Here is a 23234-nt window from a genome sequence, read left to right as displayed (position 1 = left end):
CTTCATAAAATAGTATTAAAATAGTATCCAATGATTGTAACATCACTGAGTCTGTATTGGAATCAGCCAATTCATACAAATACCGTGGTTAACACTTTGTAGGAATATGAAATGGAATGATCACATAGATTCATTCGTGGGTAAAGCAGATAGTAGACTTCATTTTATTGGTGTAATGCTGGGGAAGTACAATCAGTCTGCAAGGAAAATTGCTTAAAAATTACTAGTGCAACCAGTTCTAGAAAACTGCGTAAGTATTTGGGACCCATACCAGATAGGACTAACAGGGGATATTGAACATAAACAGAGAAGGGCAGCATGAATGGTCACAGGTTTGTTTGATCCATCCAATCAATCACAGAGATACTGAAGGAACTGAACTGGAAGACTTTTGAAGGTAGATGTAAGCTATCCAGAGAAAGTCTATTAAGAAAGTTTCAAGAACCGGCGTCATGTGATTACTCTAGGAATATACCACAATCCCCTGTGTATCACTCACATGGGGATTGTGAAGATACGCTTAGAATAATTACTTCATGCACAGAGGCAAACAATTATTCTTCCTGTGCTCCATATATCAATGGAACAGAAAGAAACCATAATAACTAGTACAATGGAGCGTACCCTCTACCATGCACGCCACAGTTGTTTGCAGAGTATAGATGTATATGTAGATTGTTTTCACTTCTTGATCATCAGCTGACTCACTGTAACTATTTTCTTATGTACATTTGAACTACAAATTACAGATGTAAACTGCTTACTTGCATTTCACAAAGACACATAGAGTGCCAAGTGTTGACACAACTTCAGTACTACTATGAAGATTGTTGGTAAAGCGATTAGCTACAAAAGAGCTATATCTCTCTTTAAGTACTGTGGTGGCTGCAACTGTCACTGCATCCTAATAAATAGACGTTTAGAAACCTTCATTGTATCCAGACTGCTTGAATGAAGTCTCGTAATTCAGATTTGTGAGTTCCTGCCTGACGTATCTCTTCCCCCCCCCCCCCCCCCCCCCCCCCCTCCTCCACTAGGATCATATCCTCATATCCGAAGATCACCACTAATAGCTTTCCAGAATTCGTATCCTAATTATACATTAAAATTTCCTGTTGACCTCTTTTAGTGGGATTTGTTGTCATTTATAACCTTTTGTAGGTAGTCATTCAGATAATATTTTCCTCATTGATGAGTGGACATATGGGTGCACGAATGTAAATGATTTCCATGCAGTGACTTTTGTTTACTTTTGAGTCTTACTATTCTACCTGAGGAGTCTTCAATACCTGCAATACGGTTTATGATTTTCATGTTCGCAATAAAGCCCATGTCTTAAATTCCTTCCTGCTCTGTCACTCTGTAATACAGTATATGTCTTGATTTTAATTCTGTTTGCCCTTCGGTCTTTCCCCTACCCACCTGACCTTATTTAATTCTTCTTCTAATTCCACTAACCTGTCTGCGTGTTCAGGAGTTCTGCAGTTGTCCTTAAATGAGAAGTACTAGAAGCAGCTGAGCTTCTAAGGCCAATTTTATTATGTATTAGCCAAGATGTCCATCAATATTTGTCCATCATGAATTAATTCATTGACATTTCCATCTTATGGGTACTAAAAGCTACAGTGTGAATGACTGGACTGAAAATTGGGATCTGCTTTTGTTGGTTCATTGACGTATAATTTTGATCCCTGCTAACAGTTTTTAATGTTCACCTTTTCTGCTCTAGGGAACGATATCACTTACTAATTATTTTCTCTAACCTGGCGTAAAAATAATTATTTCATGTAGATCAGAATACACACATACCTTCATAGTAATTAATACACTCAGAAATTTTCTCCTCTCTCCAATGATAACAGCATGACTAATGCATGGAAGTTCTGTTTTGAGTGTCTGTTCAAGCAGCACTGGAGGCACGTTTTCTCCACCTGCAGTGATGATAAGTTCCTGCAAGGAAAAGAAAGTCCAGGTTTTTGCATCATCAGATTCCTGTAAATTTAAAGTGCGTAATGAAAAGTATTCTCAGAACCAAAAAGAAAAATCCATCACATAATCTTTTCTTTAATCTCAACTTTTGTTTAATCTCAAGATTTGTAACACAAATGTACTGTGTGAAAAGTAAGTCAAAAGTTAACCAGAGAATAAAGCAGAATCTTTCCTTATGAGTAACTAAATTTTGTGCCATTTAGTAGAAGAAATAGCCACCTCTGTAGCCCAGTGATCAGCCTGTCAGACTGCTATGTAGAGGCCATGATTGATTTCCAGGCTGCTAAGGATTATTCCTTGATGGTAGGGCTGAAACAGGGTGCATTCAGTCTCGTGATGCCAACTGAGGAGCTACTTGAGTGAGAGGTACCAGCTGGGAGGTCTGGGAAATAGTCACCAGCTGGGAGAGCAGTTTTCTGACCCCACACTCCTCCATCCCACATCCAAATGATGCCATTGGCAGAGGATGATAAAGTGCTGTTTGGCCCAGTGGGGACTGTAAATTAAGCTTTACCTTCAGTTTTAACTAGTAAAATAAGTTACTTTTTTCAGTTGTTCATTTTATTTCTGTTACATAAAATTTAATCTCATCTCCTCTTTCCTCGTCCTGTTTTAGGGTTTTCCATGGTTTCCCTAAATTATTTCAGGCAAATGCTGGGAAAGTTCCTACATTAAGGCCACTGTCTCATCCTTGTCAAACTAGGCCTATAGGTAAATGCCTGTAGATGTGAATTGCATTATTTTCATTGTTCTTAAATTGTAATACAACAACATGTCCCATATCTTTGTAAATGTGATGTACAGATGAATACCACTACAACTACTACTACTACTGTTACTATTACACAATGAATATAAATGAAGGTCAATAATTTATTTTCACTGCTGGTTTGCCATTTTAACCATCAATGTTATTATTTTGATTTTGTTAGGAGCTAACAATTTACTAAAAATAAAACCAATAGAAAGTGCAAACAACTTGAGATGAATGTTTTGTGAGGTTACATCATAGATAGAGGAATACATACAGACACTCACCCAGTTCATTTGACACGTACAGGTTTTTAGAAAATGGACTGAAATAAAGTGGTATTTGGAACATTGATCTGTAAGTAAGGTAAAAAAAAAGTGTGGAGATGGAATAGTTAGTATGCATTTACTGTGAATCTTTTAATTTGAGTAAATATGATATGTGCATGCCGGGCAGAAATGCAGATATGAGAGAGCAAAGGAATAATGAGTCTAAATTAAATAGACAGAATATCTTTAAAGAGCATAGGTCAGAGATAGCAATGTGAATGAAAGGAATATATCCAACTAAGACAAAAAAAGATAGAATCACAGTGCTTGTTATCATTGAAGTACGCAGATTAACTGATGGAAGAGATGAAAATCAGCATTGGTAGCACATATTCATATGTAGTCATATTTTTCTTCTTTGAGTAAATATTTTATCAATTTCAACTCCCATTATTTTACAAAATAAATGTTTATGACAACAAGGAACAAAAACACATACTAGTAATTCATAAAAAATTTAAGTTAACGAGTTTGCTATCAGTTGGTGAATAACTCAACAAAATTCATAGGTCAATAAGCTCCATCTTGTAACATTCACATAATGGAATTACGCCATCTGGGAATCTGAAAAGAGACAATCAGCCAATCATGCCAATGAAAATTCATGAATCACACCTTTTCCTTCTCATCAGCAGCCATAGCAGAGCCTCTTATTGACATTTTCTGCCATTTCATTTCCTCTCCCTATACTCTTTTTCATTGTCAAGTATCTTCTCTTATCTTTGATCCATCCATTCCAGCAGCTCAGTATTATCACTTTATTAGCACATTGTTCCATTCTGCTCCTTCACAGCACCACCTATCTGTTTACCTCTTCTAAGCCAGGCTTGGTTATGTTTCTGCTATCCTCCAGCACTTGTATGTGTTACCCACAGTTTCACATATTTCCTGAAGAAGCAGTTTCAGAATCCCCAAGATTAAGATTTGGCATTCATCCTTCATTTTAATAAATACATAAAATAAAATATATGTCTGTCTGTACTACACCAGTTTCAGTATATTTTGTCCCACAATGCTCCCATCATTCATTTTGATTTAGACAGGAAATACTTGTTTATGTATGAGACATTTCACTTACAGGATCAATTAAGTCCCATAAGCGGTTCTAGTATGCAGTTTGAAGAAGTAATCGGATTTAATGCCAACAAATACATTCATGGAATGTGACACTGTGTATAACACATTTATGCAAAAGCAGTGTAGATGTTACACAAACACCATATCAACCTTTCCACCCAAGCTATGATTTACTAAAAGATAAATCTGTAAACAACAATAGTCTATCAAGTTTTCATATATTAATAAATTAAAATAAAATCCATTAATTACCTTGAGACGTCCTGTAATATAAACAAATCCACTTTCATCAATGGTTCCCAAATCACCAGAATGTAGCCAACCTTCTTCATCAATAGCTTCACTGGTCTTTTCTGGATCAGATAGGTACCCCATACACACATGTCGTCCCCACAAGCATATCTGCAACCATAGAAAGGTTTCATCAGTGTGTTGTCCAGTACAATCATATCTTAAATTTTTTTCTGGGTGATGATTATGAAATTTTCACTGAGTTACATTACCTCCCCCTCTCCGTCCTCATCTTCATTATGCAATTTGGTTTCCAGACCAGGTAGTGCTTTTCCAACACTTTCTAGGCGGAAATTCCTACTCATAGCCAAAGTATGAGGGCCTGAGCACTCTGACATGCCAAAAACCTTGATTGATGAAAATGAATAGAGTTATTAAGTGCAGTTATGGAGATGTTTATCCATCTTGCATGCATAACCTATTTCTTTGATTAAGTTAGCTTTCTCTTTACTGTTACGCTAGCTGCTATTAGGAATTTTGAAAATACTTACCTCCATCACAGGTATGTCAAGGCTCATCAAATATTTCTTAACATCATTGGAAAGTGGTGCAGCTGCTGAAAAGAAATTCTGGCATCTGTCAAATCCCAGAAGACGTTTCACTTTCTTAAACACAAGCATGCTGGCCATCATATACCAGATTGAGTTATAGTGAACCCTGCAAGGATGAAACTTGTTGTAAAAATATGTTTATCTCTAGTATAGTGTCTTAAAAATCAGTGTTAAACTAAAAGCTATGCACTATTTATGATAAATATAATGCAGAGCTGATGGTGTCAGTCACAAGTAGTACAGTTAGTGCATGCTGTCCTGAACTGTCCAGAGTTGGTGGTCATTTGTGCCTGAGGTGTGCTTGCTTGCTTGTATGAATGGCATGTGTCTCTGTTTCTCTTTTGCTGATGAAGGCTGTGTCCAAAAGCTTTGCATAAGTGTCTTTTAATTGTGCTTGTCCGCAACTTAGTGTCTTCTTTACAGTTAGTAGCAATCTATCTTATCCTACATATTTGAGTAGTTTCATAGATTTAACACTCGGCACTGAAGATAAATGAATGAATGTTCTAATGAAATATTGTGATTATAGTAAAATTGACAGAAACAACAAATAGTACAACCATAAAGCTAAGTTTATGTACATACGATAGAACAATGTATCACAATGGGCAAGAAGAAAAGACAAGATCAGGGTGATTTTTCTAAATGAAGACAAACTGTAGGAAATAATCCCTGAGGAGCGAATATAAGCTATATGGCTAGAAATGCATGGAGTGTATACTACAAGGTATTTATTAATTCATCATGCCTGTAAAGTACAACACAGTCCACACCATGTTGTGATGAGAATGCTGTTAGAAAAGGAGTTCGAAGTGGCCTCCACAGGCCTCTGCTGCAGTGACAGAAGCAAACATTCAAATATGCAATCCTGCAACCAAATGGTGTCACAGGTAGCATGAATGCATTGTTCCATTGTCTGCATATGTGGAAGGGACTCCACATATGTGATCTTTTTCAGGTACCCCAAAGAGAGAACTCTAAAAGATTGAGGTCCAGTGACTTGGTACACCATGTGACCAGACTAGCTATTACAGTTACCTTGAGATCCTTTCCCCATACATTCTGAGCAGAAAAGTTTTATTTTAAACCATCTTTCTACAAAGAAGTGTATTTCTTGAGACATTCTTCTGTAAAAATCAAAATGAGATGTTCATTTGTTCAGTAGTTACACTAATTTCAAAAGTGGTTAAAAACTGGCCATTCAGAAATGTGTCATGGTTTATTTTATTATTTTCAAGAATTCTTCTATGAAGCTAGAACAGCTATAGAGAAAACAGCTTCAGTGTTGTTTTAAGCATGTTTCTATTTCCTGCCATACACTTTACTTCACTAGACATATTATGAGTGAATATTGTGTTGAGGGGAATTACGGCTGCCCTGCTTTCTCTGCTATATGAAGAAATAAGCCTTTTGACACAGTGGGACATATTGTGAAAAAGGAACATGTCCTCATGGCTGTGTATGTCCACACTTTCACCTGCCTCAGCACTGTTGTTCAGGACTGCTTGGAATGTCAGAAGCACATGTCTTGGGCAAAAGAATAAATTAATAACTGTGGAATATGGCTAGGTGAATGGCATGTGTTTAACTTTGAAGGTATCAGTGCACTATGTGTAGCACCTTTTGAAGACTGTGTAGTAAAGGAGACCAAAATAATCAGAACCAATGATTTTCTTGTAGTGACTAGAGTGGTGCAAGAGCTATTACTGGTGGCAATATGTGACATTTGCATCCCTCAGAGAGATATGCACTTGAATGCAGAAAGGAACAAGACACAACACTAGGACTTGGGGTATGCCCTCTTCCCACTGTATTACATTACACTTGCAAACTTAATAGTGAGAGTAGGACAAACTGCTCAGGTGTGATGGTTTTATGAGGAGGAAACAGATATCATCCTGACATTTCACTTGAATATGATGGAGTGAATTTCATTGAAATGAGTTCCTCAGAATGCTGTCAAGTATGCTTGTCATGTTACAGTTTTGTGTGTCTCATGGTTTGTACTCTTTTAGCTGAATGTAACATATCAATGAACTTTGTGAGTGATGGTGTTGCAGTAGAACCATTATTTATTGTACACCAACATCCGTTCGCAAATACAAACTATTTCTCCTGAGATCCAATATTGTCACTGTTATGTTATTACCATTTTATTACCTGTATGAGCTAAATATACTGTAAAATTTTTCATTTTTTCTGTAATTCACTTTGCAAGTGTAAGTATAAAAGCAAGAGTCTTTTTAAAAATACACCATTAGCAGAACAAGAAGCATTTACCCATTCATTAAGTCAAGATTGTGCTGTATTCCTTGGCTCTTGGCCCATGATGCTATTGTTTTCCTTATTCCAGTTGTCTCTGCTCCAACTTTTGTCATCTGCTCACTAATTTTTTCCCAGACTCGAGGCACGCCCACAAATTGCGTGGGCCGAACTTCTTTCAGAGTTTGTATCAGACTCCCCTACAGACAAAGAAATAAATTAAGAAAATATAATTTGTTTCAGGGTATATAAGCAGCAAATTGGAAAGCCTTTGCAATACCTACCTTGAGAGCATCCTTATCTGCAAAATAAACTGCAACTGCATATGACATGCTGACATAAATATCCACAATCTGCAACAAAAAAGGATCAGACTTCCAAACTTTGTGTTCATTCATTCTGTCATTTATTCACATGTTCTGAAAATCCCATCATTCTGGGGAAACTTCAGGGGTCTTCTACAACTCTACTCACTTCATCTATACTCTTGAAATAAATAGCAATTGCAGTACCTCACACAGTAAAGCAATAAATTTACCTGTGCTGCAATGTGGCTGAGAGGTAGATAGCTGACCAAAGAGTCTTCACCATTAGCCAGATCCAGTCTGGAACCTGTGCAATGTGCTGTCCATGTCAAATTGTCATGACTGAGCATCACTCCTTTTGGATTTCCCACAGTTCCTGACTGATGATAAGAAACATTTTTATTAATTTATGAGAAGATAGTGGTGTCACTTAACTTTTATGACATATGAATGAAAAAAATAATTGTACTTATTTAAACATAAAATAATGGAGGGTCTTTTCTTATAAAACAGTATCCTAAATTTATTTTTATACAATATTCATTCATGCACCATGTTGTGTAGATGGGATCCTTGAAGAGAACTTCCAAAGATATAGAATGAGTCCAGATACATATGTACATAGATGCATAGCCATCAGAGACTAATCCTGATGGCTGAACCAGCTATTATTAAATATCTAATACAAACTAGAGAATAACATGATAAAATTAATTTAAATGGTGCTGTTTGTTAGTTATTTTGAATAGCTGCTGTGGATTTATACTATTACTACTACTACTTATTGTCCACAGTTCTTGGCTAGGGGTTAGCATTGCTGCCTCTAGATCGCAGAGTCCTGAGTTCCATTTCCTGGCCAGGTTTGAGACTTTCTTAACTTGAGAATTGGGTGTTTGTTTTATCCTAATCATTTCCTCCCTTATTCATTGACTCACAAGTCACCGAAGTCATGTCATATAGAAAGACTTGCATCAGGCAGCTGAACAACCTCAGGTCTCTTGGCTAATAATACCTTATAATCATTTCGTTTTACTACTTTTTAATATTTGTGTGACTACACTTACAATTCTCAGAAGTATAGCATTACCTAATAACTATACTTTTAGAAGCCTGTCAAGTATGTTACTACAGATACCTATTTCTTATGCCAGTAGGTAATTTTTATTAATTTGAATTGAACTGGATGGAGGAATGCAATGGCAACCAACTAGGAGTTTCATTTATAGTTTAAACTTTGAAAGTTATTGTAGTTTGTATCCATCAAACTCAGACTGAGTGAAGTGATGCAGTGGTTAGCACAGTGGACTTGTATTTTGGAGGAAAATAGTTCAAATCCACTTTTGGCCATCCTGATTTAGGTTGTACGTGATTACCCCAAATTGCTCTGTAGAAATGCCGGGATGGTGTCTTTGAAAGGACATGGCCAGTTTCCTTCCCCATCCTTGAAACAATCAGAGCTTGTCCTTCACCTCTAATAATCATGATTTTGAGAGGATATTAAACTCTAATCTTCCTCCTTTTCTTCCAAACTCAAAAATCACTTCTTGTGTTTCTTCTTCTTTCATTATTCTTACTGGTTCTGCTTGCAATAAAGTTAGTGCTTGTTATGCTGATATTCCACCTGAATTGGTAATAATAATATTGTAAGAACAAGTAGTACTGGTTTAATAACCTTTGTTCTCAAATAAATGCCCCTCTTTTAACTTTAGAATGGACAGGCTGGTTCATCCAGACCATGGCAGATTTTGTTTTAAAAATATCTACTAGAGTACACTTCTTATGAGTAAGACATTCATTGTAGCTTTCAGTTAATGTTCATAGAGGCCACTACTTGTTTCATCATTCCTCTTCATTCACTAGTTCATTGTTGATGTGGGAAGAAACGTGTTATGGGTCTGAGAGCCCCAGTCCAGCCACTTACTTTAGCTTTTTCTGCTTATGCACAAGCTGTGTTTGTATATGTGCGGATGGATATGTGTGTGTGTGCGAGTGTATACCTGTCCCTTTTTCCCCCCAAGGTAATTCTTTCTGCTTCCGGGATTGGAATGACTCCTTACCCTCTCCCTTAAAACCCACATCCTTTCGTCTTTCCCTCTCCTTCCCTCTTTCCTGATGAAGCAACAGTGGGTTGCGAAAGCTTGAAATTTGTGTGTGTGTTTGTGTTTGTTAGTGTCTCTATCAACTTACCAATGCTTTCGTTTGGTAAGTTACAGAATCTTTGTTTATATATAACAAGAAAGATGATGAGACTTACCAAACAAAAGCGCTGGCAGGTCGATAGACACACAAACAAACACAAACATACACACAAAATTCTAGCTTTTGCAACCAACGGCTGCCTCGTCAGGAAAGAGGGAAGGAGAGGGAAAGACAAAAGGATATGGGTTTTAAGGGAGAGGGTAAGGAGTCATTCCAATCCCGGGAGCGGAAACGTGTTATGGGTCTGAGAGCCCCGCTCCCGGGATTGGAATGACTCCTTACCCTCTCCCTTAAAACCCATATCCTTTTGTCTTTCCCTCTCCTTCCCTCTTTCCTGACGAGACAGCCGTTGGTTGCGAAAGCTAGAATTTTGTGTGTATGTTTGTGTTTGTTTGTGTGTCTATCGACCTGCCAGCGCTTTTGTTTGGTAAGTCTCATCATCTTTCTTGTTAAATATATTTTTCCCACGTGGAATGTTTCCCTCTATTATATATAGGTAAGTTACAGAATCTTTGTTTATATATATATATATATATATATATATATATATATATATTTTCTGCTTGTGTCTGTATATGTGCGGATGGATATGTGTGTGTGTGTGCGAGTGTATACCTGTCCTTTTTTCCCCCTAAGGTAATTCTTTCCGCTCCCGGGATTGGAATGACTCCTTACCCTCTCCCTTAAAACCCACATCCTTTCGTCTTTCCCTCTCCTTCCCTCTTTCCTGATGAAGCAACCGTTGGTTGCAAAAGCTTGAATTTTGTGTGTTTGTGTTTGTTTGTGTGTCTATCAACATGCCAATGCTTTCGTTTGGTAAGTTACATCATCTTTGTTTTATATATATACACTCCTGGAAATTGAAATAAGAACACCGTGAATTCATTGTCCCAGGAAGGGGAAACTTTATTGACACATTCCTGGGGTCAGATACATCACATGATCACACTGACAGAACCACAGGCACATAGACACAGGCAACAGAGCATGCACAATGTCGGCACTAGTACAGTGTATATCCACCTTTCGCAGCAATGCAGGCTGCTATTCTCCCATGGAGACGATCGTAGAGATGCTGGATGTAGTCCTGTGGAACGGCTTGCCATGCCATTTCCACCTGGCGCCTCAGTTGGACCAGCGTTAGTGCTGGACGTGCAGACCGCGTGAGACGACGCTTCATCCAGTCCCAAACATGCTCAATGGGGGACAGATCCGGAGATCTTGCTGGCCAGGGTAGTTGACTTACACCTTCTAGAGCACGTAGGGTGGCACGGGATACATGCAGACGTGCATTGTCCTGTTGGAACAGCAAGTTCCCTTGCCGGTCTAGGAATGGTAGAACGATAGGTTCGATGACGGTTTGGATGTACCGTGCACTATTCAGTGTCCCCTCAACGATCACCAGTGGTGTACGGCCAGTGTAGGAGACCGCTCCCCACACCATGATGCCGGGTGTTGGCCCTGTGTGCCTCGGTCGTATGCAGTCCTGATTGTGGCGCTCACCTGCACGGCGCCAAACACGCATACGACCATCATTGGCACCAAGGCAGAAGCGACTCTCATCGCTGAAGACGACACGTCTCCATTCGTCCCCATTCACGCCTGTCGCGACACCACTGGAGGCGGGCTGCACGATGTTGGGGCGTGAGCGGAAGACGGCCTAACGGTGTGCGGGACCGTAGCCCAGCTTCATGGAGACGGTTGCGAATGGTCCTCGCCGATACCCCAGGAGCAACAGTGTCCCTAATTTGCTGGGAAGTGGCGGTGCGGTCCCCTACGGCACTGCGTAGGATCCTACGGTCTTGGCGTGCATCCGTGCGTCGCTGCAGTCTGGTCCCAGGTCGACGGGCACGTGCACCTTCCGCCGACCACTGGCGACAACATCGATGTACTGTGGAGACCTCACGCCCCACGTGTTGAGCAATTCGGCGGTACGTCCACCCGGCCTCCCGCATGCCCACTATACGCCCTCGCTCAAAGTCCGTCAACTGCACATACGGTTCACGTCCACGCTGTCGCGGCATGCTACCAGTGTTAAAGACTGCGATGGAGCTCCGTATGCCACGGCAAACTGGCTGACACTGACGGCGGCGGTGCACAAATGCTGCGCAGCTAGCGCCATTCGACGGCCAACACCGCGGTTCCTGGTGTGTCCGCTGTGCCGTGCGTGTGATCATTGCTTGTACAGCCCTCTCACAGTGTCCGGAGCAAGTATGGTGGGTCTGACACACCGGTGTCAATGTGTTCTTTTTTCCATTTCCAGGAGTGTGTATATATATATATATATATATATATATATATATATATATATATATATATATATAAACAAAGATGATGAGACTTACCAAACAAACGTGCTGGCAGGTCGATAGACACACAAACATACACACAAAATTCAAGCTTTCACAAAAAAAATATATATATATATATATATATATATATATATATATATATATATATATATATATATATATATATATATATATATATAATAGAGGGAAACATTCCACGTGGGAAAAATATATTTAAAAAGAAAGATGATGAGACTTACCAAACAAAAGCGCTGGCAGGTCGATAGACACACAAACAAACACAAACATACACACAAAAATCTAGCTTTCGCAACCAACGGTTGCCTCGTCAGGAAAGAGGGAAGGAGAAGGAAAGAGAAAAGGATATGGGTTTTAAGGGAGAGGGTAAGGAGTCATTCCACTCCCGGGAGCGGAAAGACTTACCTTAGGGGGAAAAAAGGACAGGTATACACTCGCACACACACACATATCCATCCGCATATACACAGACACAAGCAGACATTTTCTGCTTGTGTCTGCTTGTGTCTGTGTATATGCGGATGGATATGTGTGTGTGTGTGCGAGTGTATACCTGTCCTTTTTTCCCCCTAAGGTAAGTGTTTCCGCTCCCGGGATTGGAATGACTCCTTACCCTCTCCCTTAAAACCCATATCCTTTTCTCTTTCCTTCTCCTTCCCTCTTTCCTGACGAGGCAACCGTTGGTTGCGAAAGCTAGATTTTTGTGTGTATGTTTGTGTTTGTTTGTGTGTCTATCGACCTGCCAGCGCTTTTGTTTGGTAAGTCTCATCATCTTTCTTTTTATATATATATATATATATATATATATATATATATATATATATATATATATATATAATCTTTTTTTTCCCCCTGGGGTGGGTCTTTCCGCTCCCGGGATTGGGGTGGCTCCTTGCCCTCTCCCTTGGGACCCGCATCCTTTCGTCTTTCCCTCTCTTTCCCTCTCCTTCCCTCTTTCCTGATGAAGCAACTGTTTGTTGCGAAAGCTTGAATTTTGTGTGTATGTTTGTGTTTGTTTGTGTGTCTATCGACCTGCCAGTGCTTTTGTTTGGTAAGTCTCATCATCAATGGATGGCCCTCTCGTACGCCAACCTATTCATGGGTTGATTAGAGGAAGCCTTCTTGGTTACCCAGGCCTGCCAACCCAAAGTTTGGTACAGATTTATTGATGAAATTTTCATGATCTGGACTCACAGTGAAGAAGAACTCCAGAATTTCCTCTCCAACCTCAACTCCTTTGGTTCCATCAGATTCACCTGGTCCTACTCTAAATCCCATGCCACTTTCCTTGACGTTGACCTCCACCGGTCCAATGGCCAGCTTCACACGTCCGTCCACATCAAACCCGCCAACAAGCAACAGTACCTCCATTATGACAGCTGCCACCCATTCCACATCAAACAGTCACTTCCCTACAGCATAGGTCTTCGTGGCAAACGAATCTGCTCCAGTCCGGAATCCTTGAACCATTACACCAACAACCTGAAAACAGCTTTCACATCCCGTAACTACCCTCCCGACCTGGTACAGAAGCAAATAACCAGAGCCACTTCCTCATCTCCTCAAACCCGGAACCTTCCACAGAAGAACCCCAAAAGTGCCCCACTTGTGACAGGATACTTTCCGGGACTGGATCAGATTCTGAATGTGGCTCTCCAGCAGGGATACGAGTTCCTCAAATGCTGCCCTGAAATGAGATCCATCCTTCATGAAATCCCCCCACTCCACCTAGAGTGTCTTTCCGCCGTCCACCTAACCTTCGTAACCTCTTAGTTCATCCCTATGAAATCCCCAAACCACCTTCCCTACCCTCTGGCTCCTACCCTTGTAACCGCCCCCGGTGTAAAACCTGTCCCATGCACCCTCCCACCACCACCTACTCCAGTCCTGTAACCCGGAAGGTGTACACGATCAAAGGCAGAGCCACGTGTGAAAGCACCCACGTGATTTACCAACTGACCTGCCTACACTGTGAAGCCTTCTATGTGGGAATGACCAGCAACAAACTGTCCATTCGCATGAATGGACACAGGCAGACAGTGTTTGTTGGTAATGAGGATCACCCTGTGGCTAAACATGCCTTGGTGCACGGCCAGCACATCTTGGCACAGTGTTACACCGTCCGGGGTAATCTGGATACTTCCCACTAAAACCAACCTGTCAGAACTCCGGAGATGGGAACTTGCCCTTCAGCATATCCTCTCTTCTCGCTATCCGCCAGGCCTCAATCTCCGCTAATTTCTAATTTTAATTTGCCGCCGCTCATACCTCACCTGTCTTTCAACAACATCTTTGCCTCTGTACTTCCGCCTCGACTGACATCTCTGCCCAAACTCTTTGCCTTTACAAATGTCTGCTTGTGTCTGATGTGCTGGCCGTGCTCCAAGGCATGTTTAGCCACAGGGTGATCCTCATTACCAACAAACACTGTCTGCCTGTGTCCATTCATGCGAATGGACAGTTTGTTGCTGGTCATTCCCACATAGAAGGCTTCACAGTGTAGGCAGGTCAGTTGGTAAATCACGTGGGTGCTTTCACACGTGGCTCTGCCTTTGATCGTGTACACCTCCCGGGTTACAGGACTGGAGTAGGTGGTGGTGGGAGGGTGCATGGGACAGGTTTTACACCGGGGGCGGTTACAAGGGTAGGAGCCAGAGGGTAGGGAAAGTGGTTGGGGATTTCATAGGGATGAACTAAGAGGTTACGAAGGTTAGGTGGACGGCGGAAAGACACTCTTGGTGGAGTGGGGAGGATTTCATGAAGGATGGATCTCATTTCAGGGCAGGATTTGAGGAAGTCATATCCCTGCTGGAGAGCCACATTCAGAGTCTGATCCAGTCGCGGAAAGTATCCTGTCACAAGTGGGGCACTTTTGGGGTTCTTCTGTGGAAGGTTCTGGGTTTGAAGCAATGAGGAAGTGGCTCTGGTTATTTGCTTCTGTACCAGGTCGGGAGGGTAGTTGCGAGATGCGAAAGCTGTTTTCAGGTTGTTGGTGTAATGGTTAATAATGTACACCTTTTTGTACAAGAGTAAGTGACTTTAAATCCTTGTGAAGATTATTCTTATTTATAGTATTGATTCCTTGAATTGAGCTGTTGGTTTGAAAAAGTGATATATTTTTAATGATAAATTTCATTATAGAATAAATATATTGGAAAGCAGTAGTTAGTATCCCTAGTTCCATAAACAGGCTTCTGCAGGATGTTCTTGAGTTTACACCACATATAACTCTTATTGCACGTTTTTGTGCCCAGAAAACTTTAGCTTGGCTTGATGAATTACCCCAAACAATAATCCCGTTTGACATTATGGAATGAAAGTAATCATAGTATGCCAACTTTTTCATTTCTATATATTCCCTGTGTCTGACACAATTTGCAGTGCAAATAGAGATTTGTTAAGACACTTCAGTAGTCCTGTGGTGTGCTCCTCCCAGTTGAATTTATTATCAAGCTGTAATCCCAAGAATTTAACACTGTCCACTTCTTCTATCTGCTTGTCATCATATGTTAGGCATATACTCGTGGGACACCCCTTACAAGTTCTGAACTGCATGTAGTGAGTTTTTTCAAAATTTAGTGGCAAAGCATTGGCCTGGAGCCAATGATTAATGTCCACAAATATTTTATTAGCCAATCTTTCTGAGACTACACTTGATTTGCTATTTATTGTAATGTTTGTATCATTGGCAAATAAAACAAACTTGGCATCTGGTAATGTTACTGATGGAAGGTCATTGATATACACATGAAAACGTAAGGGCCCTAAGATGGAACCTTGTGGGACCCCATACGTAATTAGTTCCCAGTTGGACGATGCCTGATGGCTTAACACATGTCTCTTTCTTAATAATACCATTTGTTTGCTGCCACGGATATAAAATTTGAACCATTTTGCAGCGTTTCCTGTTACACCATAATATTCTTATTTACTTAAAAGGATATTGTGATTTACACAGTCAAATGCCTTTGACAGGTCAGAAAATGTACCAGTTGTCTGCAATTTTTTGTCTAATGAATTAAGTACATTTTCACTGTAAGTGTAGATAGCCTTCTCAATATCAGAACCCTTTAGAAATCCAAACTGTGATTTGACAGTATGTTATTTGTGATAAAATGGTTATAAAGCCAATTGTACAATACCTTTTCTAAAATTTTTGAGAATGCTGGCAAAAGTGAAATTGGACGGAAATTTGATGCTGTTTGTTTATCTCCCTTCTTAAACAGTGACTTAACTCAGCATATTTCAACCATTCAGGAAATATTCCACTCTCTCTATTCTCAGCTTACACTCTTTTGAATAGTGCACAGAAATAAAAATCATTTGCATTTGTTACCACACACAAAAAGGGAAATACATTGATAAGTATTCAGATTTAGTGACAATTTCGCATTGGTGCCATTTGTGCCAAAGGTGTAATTTTGCTGTCATCAATGCATACACTCAATAAAATCGGTAAAGAAACAGGTACTTTGAAGAAGCCAGAGATTATTATGTTCTGTAACTCAACAAAGAATGCAGTGAATGTGGTTGATGAAATGTATTCATAATATAATGTTGAAAAGCAAACAACGTGCTGGTCATTGCACACATTTTACGCCATTTTGAACATTGCTGGTAAAAATACATTTGTAGCATACAAAGCAAACACAGGACTGGATATTTCAAGAAAGCTATTTCTCAAACAACTGTGTTTGGAACCACACAGTGCACAGAGAGCTAGCCAGAAGCACCTCCCGAGGAACATCCACCAGCTGGCAGCACATCTATCTGGGATTACCATTGAGAAGGGAATAACAAGTGACAATTACTTTTTATGAGATCATACTGTGCACTAAATTGTATAATACTATGTGTGACAATCCTAAATTCATAACATGTAAGGATGTGAGCTTTTAGAAATCCAAGAAAATGGTTTTAACTGTTCAAGTATGTTTTATACACTGAATAATTTGATTTTCAGAGGAATATGACCTCATTCTTAAAGAAATGTATGGTAAATTTAAATACTAATAAACAATATAACAAGTATATTTGACACTGATGTTGAAAATTTTTGTCTTGCTTGTTCTGGAACGTAAATGAAACATTAGGACTGTCGGACCCATCCCACCTCTTTTCGTTACTTTATGTATTTATTTTTGCCCATTTATCTAAGGTTAAAGAAACCAGAAATAGGAAACAATCAAGTACTGCTAATTATAGAGTTTGGAATTTTACATTAGTTACACCTGTTTAATGAAATATTTGTCTGTAGAGTAGCCTTGAATGGGTTGATTGAGTGACTAATGAGGAGTTACTGAATCACATTGGCGAAAATTGAAATTTATGGCACAACTAGACTAAAAGAAGGGATTTGTTGGTAAGACGTATCCAGAGGCATCAATAAATCATCAATTTAATAAGGGAGGGAAGTGTGGGAGGTAAAAATTATAGAGGGAGACCAAGGGATGAATACAGTAAGCAGGCTGAAATGGATGTGGGTTGCACTAGTTATACAGAGATGAAGAGGTTTGCATATGATAGACCAGCATAGAGAACTTCATCTAACCAGGTTTCAAACTGAAGAGCCCAATGACAACAATGACAATAACATGAATTAATAATTAACTCAACTTTATCCGCTGTTTCTATTTGTTAATGTTTAACTTCACTTCCTTTGATGATTAGATTAACAACACCAACAGCAGTGAATCGTCATACAAATTCATATCAAAATTAACTGACAAATGTAGGTTTTGATAGAAGATCTATTTGTATCATGCAGATGTTTGATATGAGCTTCATATTGTGTGAGTAAGGTGGAAAGATAGACAGACATGTGGCACCTGCATACCTGAGGGACTGTTACTGTCATGTGTTTTGTCAAGAAAAGTTAACAGATTTCTTCCTAGAGACCAACCACTGCCACTAACAATTTACATTTGTGGTTGTAATGTCACATGGTGGATGATATTGGAAGACTTTTGCTCCAAATATTTGGTGATATCAGCCCCTGCCCAAAAAGCATTGTCATTGTAAGAGATGAAGGCTCACTTCACTTGGAGGGTAGCGATTTGCTTTATTAGCACTGCTATCTGCAGTTACATGGCAACAGTGGCCTTTTACAGAAACAGCAGCTATACCTGTAAAATATAATATACTCTGCTGTCTTTGCCATGGTTTAAAATAATTTTCTGTGAATTATGCAGTCAGATGTTTTTCAGGGTGTGACTGATTATTGCATTATCTACAAGTACTTAAACAGCTGCAGCTACACACAACTACTTAAAAAAACATAGAACACCGAAAATACTCATACATGATGCAGTGATATTTTTTGAATAGGGAGACTCAAAATAACACACAGAGCATTAACTTTAAATTACTTCAGCAGCCTATAACATCTGTTAAACTGGTATATTGTATTTGTACCTGCATTTGTTATTTGTAAGCATAATGAAAGTAGTAACAAAGTCACTATTTCAAAAGAAAAATGTTGCTATTTTCCTCCCATTTGTGGTAAATAGCTGACTTTTTAATATGGTTTGCTTGATATTTATATCAGAGTTCTGTCAAAAAAGTAACAGTTTGCTACATGCATGAAGAATAACGGCACATTTTTTTAATATTTAATTGAGGCCCATGAGGGAACAGAAGTATTTTTTTTTAATTAGAGGCCCAGTCTCCCTTGTTACATAGCACCAGAGTGCCAATCACCATAATTAGTTGCCTCTTTATAAAGAACATTCTGTTGCTTGTGTTTTTGCTATCAAATATACAATTTGTTCACTGGTGTACTGGATTTTTTTAAATCTGAGGGTTGCATAACAGACAGAATGTATTTGGCCAGTAATTCTATCAAGAATAAGACATAAGTGATGAATTATAATTACACTTACCGTGTATATCAAGGTACAGCATTCATTAACAGCCAAAGTCGATAAAATTTTGTCTAACTCAACATCATCTTCTGCATTGCCTAGTGTAATAACATCATCCCACTGAAAAGAAATATAACATTTGCTTATAAACATAAATGATAGATGAACTGGTTAAAATGAGCCTGTTGTAGCATTTTATTTTGTTACAGTATAAAGGATGTATGGGGATAATGAGAATTGAGAGAACTACACAGCTTGGTATAGATATGTTATGTTGTTTTTATTGTGTTGCTGTATGTTGTACAGTGGAATTCAAGTGTTAACTTGATATTTATTTCTGCTACTTTTTAAAGCAGCCAGGTTGTGTGTTTTTTGTTCAAGAAAATTAACTGCAATAGCATGCTGCCATTAAATTCTGCATTGCGAGTTGTTCTCACCAATGAAAGGACATCCAAAGTTGATGGAGGTTTATACAGAGAGCCTGCTCTCTCATTTTCATGTCATTCTTCTCCTGAGTATGGTTCACATCTGATAACTTCAACCACAGGTGAAAATAATGAGAGGTATTAGATAATTAGTGATTACAGGCTTATGAACTAGGTAACACACGTAGACCTCTCCATAAGAAAGGGTATGGTTCATATTACATGTAGAATTAATTACAAGAAAATTTCTTTTCGAGATGCTGTCAAAACATTATGGTGAAAACAAATTTCTCAGTAGTGTTGTGCCAGTTTGAAAAGGATTCAATAGATTTTGTGCACTGACTTGTTATTGTGGATCGATTGTGAGTCCATTACTTTAGGAGAGAAATGAAACAACACCACAGAAACCAAAGCAGTAGCTGGAATGAAGTTGATTCAGAGTGCTGGAAAGAATGTGGCATGTTCTCAAAGACAAAATTTTCACTCTGCACCGGAGTGTGCACTAATATGAAACTTCCTGGCAGATTAAAATGTGAACCAGACTGAGACTCAAACTCAGGACCTTTGCCTTTTGCAGGCAAGTTCTCTACCATCTGAGCTACCCAAGAGTGACTTATGAACCATCCTCACAGCTTTACTGCTGTCAGTACCTCGTCTCCTACCTTTCAAACCTCACAAAAGTTCTCGTGCAAAACTTACAGGACTAGCACTTCTGGAAGAAAGGATATTGTGGAAACATGGCTTAACCATAGCCTGGGGGATGTTTCCAGAATTAAATTGCCACTCTGCAGTGGAGCTGCGCACTGATATTAAATTTCGTGGCAGATTAAAACTGCGTGCCAGACTGAAACTCACTTTGGACCTTTGGCTATTGTGGGCAAGTGTTCTACCAGCTGAGCTACCCAAGCATGACTCACGACCCATCCTCACAGCTTTACTTCTGCCATTATCTTATCTCCTAACTTCCAAATTTTACAAAAGTTCTCCTGCAAAGCTAGCTGGTCGTAAGTCATGTATGGGTAGCTCATTTGATTCCAGAGTTCAAGTCTCGGCCTAACACTCAATTTTAACCTGCCAGGAACTTTGATTATGCCATGTGTTTTCTAGGATGCATGAGGGATTCTTCTTATTGATTACCTTCTAAAGTTAAAATGGTAACTGCTGTGTAGGTCTACTGCACAAGTCATCTAGAACCACAGAAAGAGAAGATCCGTGAGAAGAGGCCACTGTTCCAAATGACAAAAAAATCAGCTTTATCAGGACAGTATATTTGGACTCAAAGGTGCTTTGGCTTGGGGAAAACTGGAGAATTTTAAGTACAAATTATTGAAAGAACAGTTTCAACCACCAGGATGGCACCCTCTGGCTTACATCTGTATCTACATATAAAGATATTTGTGGATGCAAATTTGTCACACACACCAAGACTGTTTGTTGATCTATATTGGAACTACTGTATGTTGAAAACAACTATGCCATAAAATCAAGAATGTTACATCATTCATTCATTCTGTTAGACAAAAGTACCACATCAGCCCAAATATAAGCTGCACTTTTTCACCATTATTTTGCCAAAATCACGGTGTGATTTATTTGGATGATCCTACAAATCCCATATATTTTCCCACCATAGAAATGTCAACTGTCTGTTGCACTAGTTTGTCAGTTTGGAGTCCGCCGCTCGTGGTCTCGCGGTAGCGTTCTCGCTTCCCGAGAACGGGGTCCCAGGTTCGATTCCCGGCGGGGTCAGGGATTTTCACCTGCCTCGAGATGACTGGGTGTTTGTGTTGTCCTCATCATTTCATCATCATCCATGAAAGTGGCGAAATTGGACTGAGCAAAGATTGGGTAATGGTACGGGCACTGATAACCGTGCAGTTGAGCGCCCCACAAACCAAATATCATCATCATCATCTTGTCAGTTTGGAATGAAGCAACAATATCACAGGTACCTGATGTTGTCATTTACATGTGTCTGAAAGTACTATTTTGACAGACTTACAGAAAGACATCATAAAGCCATCAGCTGGCCATATGTGTGAGTGAATTTTCTCTTCGTGGTGTGTTGTGCTGTGTGTCCAATGCCCTGGATGGTAATGAGGCCCTTTAGGAAGAGAGTAATAAAAATTCTGAGTCTGACAAGCAATTGCCAGTAAAGAAATTAACAGTGACATCAGTGAGGACAGTGATTAGAAGGTTGGTATTTCTGTGCAATTTACCTACAATACAGCCAAAAATTGTGATTAATAGTGATTGTATCACAGTTTTCATAAATGAGTAATGAATTTGGCATAAAATTTTCTTCACTGATTTTCTCTCTATTTTTCCCCAATTAGAATTAAGGTTGTAGCTTATATTGAGGACCATATGGTTGTTTTGTTGTATAATAGTTGTTTACTTTGTTGTATTACATGAACTTACACTCAGCACTCCCTCCTCCTCTGGCTTTCCTTCATACTGCACAATTGCTTTCAGATGTGGTATTTGGGACCGTATCTGCAGCACTTTGTCAAGTTGTTTCTTGTCCTGTACTACAAATATATTTGCCCGGCTGTTGATGGCACAGTGCAGGCAAGCTTCTGGTGAGTTGGTTGTGTAAATTCCAGCAGCAATTCCCCTGTAACAACAAATACAAATAGTTCTATTTTAGATACTTAAGTTCCTGTTAATCAGACATAAAAAGCATTCCAGTTACTAGAGGCAATACAAGTATAACAAACTCATTTGAAGAAATGGGTAGAAATAAATGCACATCTGTTTATGGAGCAATAAGACCAATATCTGGCTTAATGCAGTTTTATTAGGACTTAATACCATAACTTCAAGGCACATCCAAGATCCACATAAACGAAAATATCCTAACTAAGGGCCTGTAGTATGAGAACTGTAACTAACCTACTTGAGAGAAGATTTTTCAAGTTATTTTGAGTTTTAGTGGTATACGAACATCAAGTGTCATGCAGTCTCTCTTTTGTTGGTGAGTTCAATAAGTCAATTTGTAATAGTGCATTATATGCTGTAAAATGTATAATCATGATCGTGAAACACAAGTTGTTAATCTTGAGTGCTACTTGCTATCCAACCAGAACTACAAAAGAACTGTAGCAGCAAGAAGTTTCAATATACATAATACAGAAACTTTCAATATCCTATCATCAGGAGAAAGGTGGGAAGAAGTCTTACAATTAGATGAGCCAACAAAAAGTTCAAGAAAATCTCTAGCATCTTCAGTGATTACTTTGATATTGCATTCCCTCTCAAAACACAAGTAGCATGAGGCACAATTTCGAAATCAAATAGGTGGATAACAACAGGTACCAAAATCTCAAGTCAAGAAAAAGAGACTTACTCAGATAAAGGAAAAATAGTAACATACCCCAACTTCTGAACAGTTACATTCAAAAATATATTCCAATCTACAAATGAGTGATATGTCAGGAAAAAAATGGCCAATGATAAGTTCATAACAGAGTCAACAAATAAAAGCAAAGCAGTAAGGATCAGGAAATAAAAGCCAAGCAGTATGGAAAGTAAGAAAGAAGGAAGCAAATAAAGTGTCCCAAAAAATGGAAAACATGACAATCATGAGAACAAGAGTCTAACTAATTCCCAACACATCACAAATCTTTTCAGCCATTGCTATGCAGATATGAAAAATAATTTAATAGTCAGTAGTAGAACAGATACAAAAAAGAAACAGAAAAAAGTGCAGTCATGTTTCAATCTATGTTTATGGAACAATTTCAGATGTAATCATCCATGTTGCATCAACTCTTAAGAAAATATTTTCAGGAATTTATGGTATTCTGATTGCATAATAAAGCAATGTAATATAAACATTTCACTACAACTTTCAGACATA

At 39.0% G+C, this 23234-nt stretch overlaps 1 protein-coding gene across 1 annotated transcript in view; it reads right to left on the bottom strand.

Annotated features, from left to right (window-relative positions):
• The window catches only part of LOC126191064 (very long-chain-fatty-acid--CoA ligase bubblegum), a 175749-nt gene that overhangs the window by 23575 nt on the left and 128940 nt on the right, over nucleotides 1-23234 (bottom strand). The window contains exons 6-14 of the mRNA XM_049931781.1: nucleotides 21794-21989; nucleotides 18966-19067; nucleotides 7789-7935; nucleotides 7535-7603; nucleotides 7269-7450; nucleotides 4929-5094; nucleotides 4650-4784; nucleotides 4399-4548; nucleotides 1810-1950 (exon numbers count right to left, since the gene is read on the bottom strand). Coding sequence (XP_049787738.1) covers nucleotides 1810-1950; nucleotides 4399-4548; nucleotides 4650-4784; nucleotides 4929-5094; nucleotides 7269-7450; nucleotides 7535-7603; nucleotides 7789-7935; nucleotides 18966-19067; nucleotides 21794-21989 — 1288 coding nt within the window. The remainder of the gene's footprint in view (nucleotides 1-1809; nucleotides 1951-4398; nucleotides 4549-4649; nucleotides 4785-4928; nucleotides 5095-7268; nucleotides 7451-7534; nucleotides 7604-7788; nucleotides 7936-18965; nucleotides 19068-21793; nucleotides 21990-23234) is intronic.

Source organism: Schistocerca cancellata, chromosome 6 (assembly GCF_023864275.1).
Source record: "Schistocerca cancellata isolate TAMUIC-IGC-003103 chromosome 6, iqSchCanc2.1, whole genome shotgun sequence".
NCBI lineage: Eukaryota > Metazoa > Arthropoda > Insecta > Orthoptera > Acrididae > Schistocerca > Schistocerca cancellata.
Note: the sequence above shows the minus strand (reverse complement) of the source record. Positions and strands in the feature narration are given on the sequence as shown.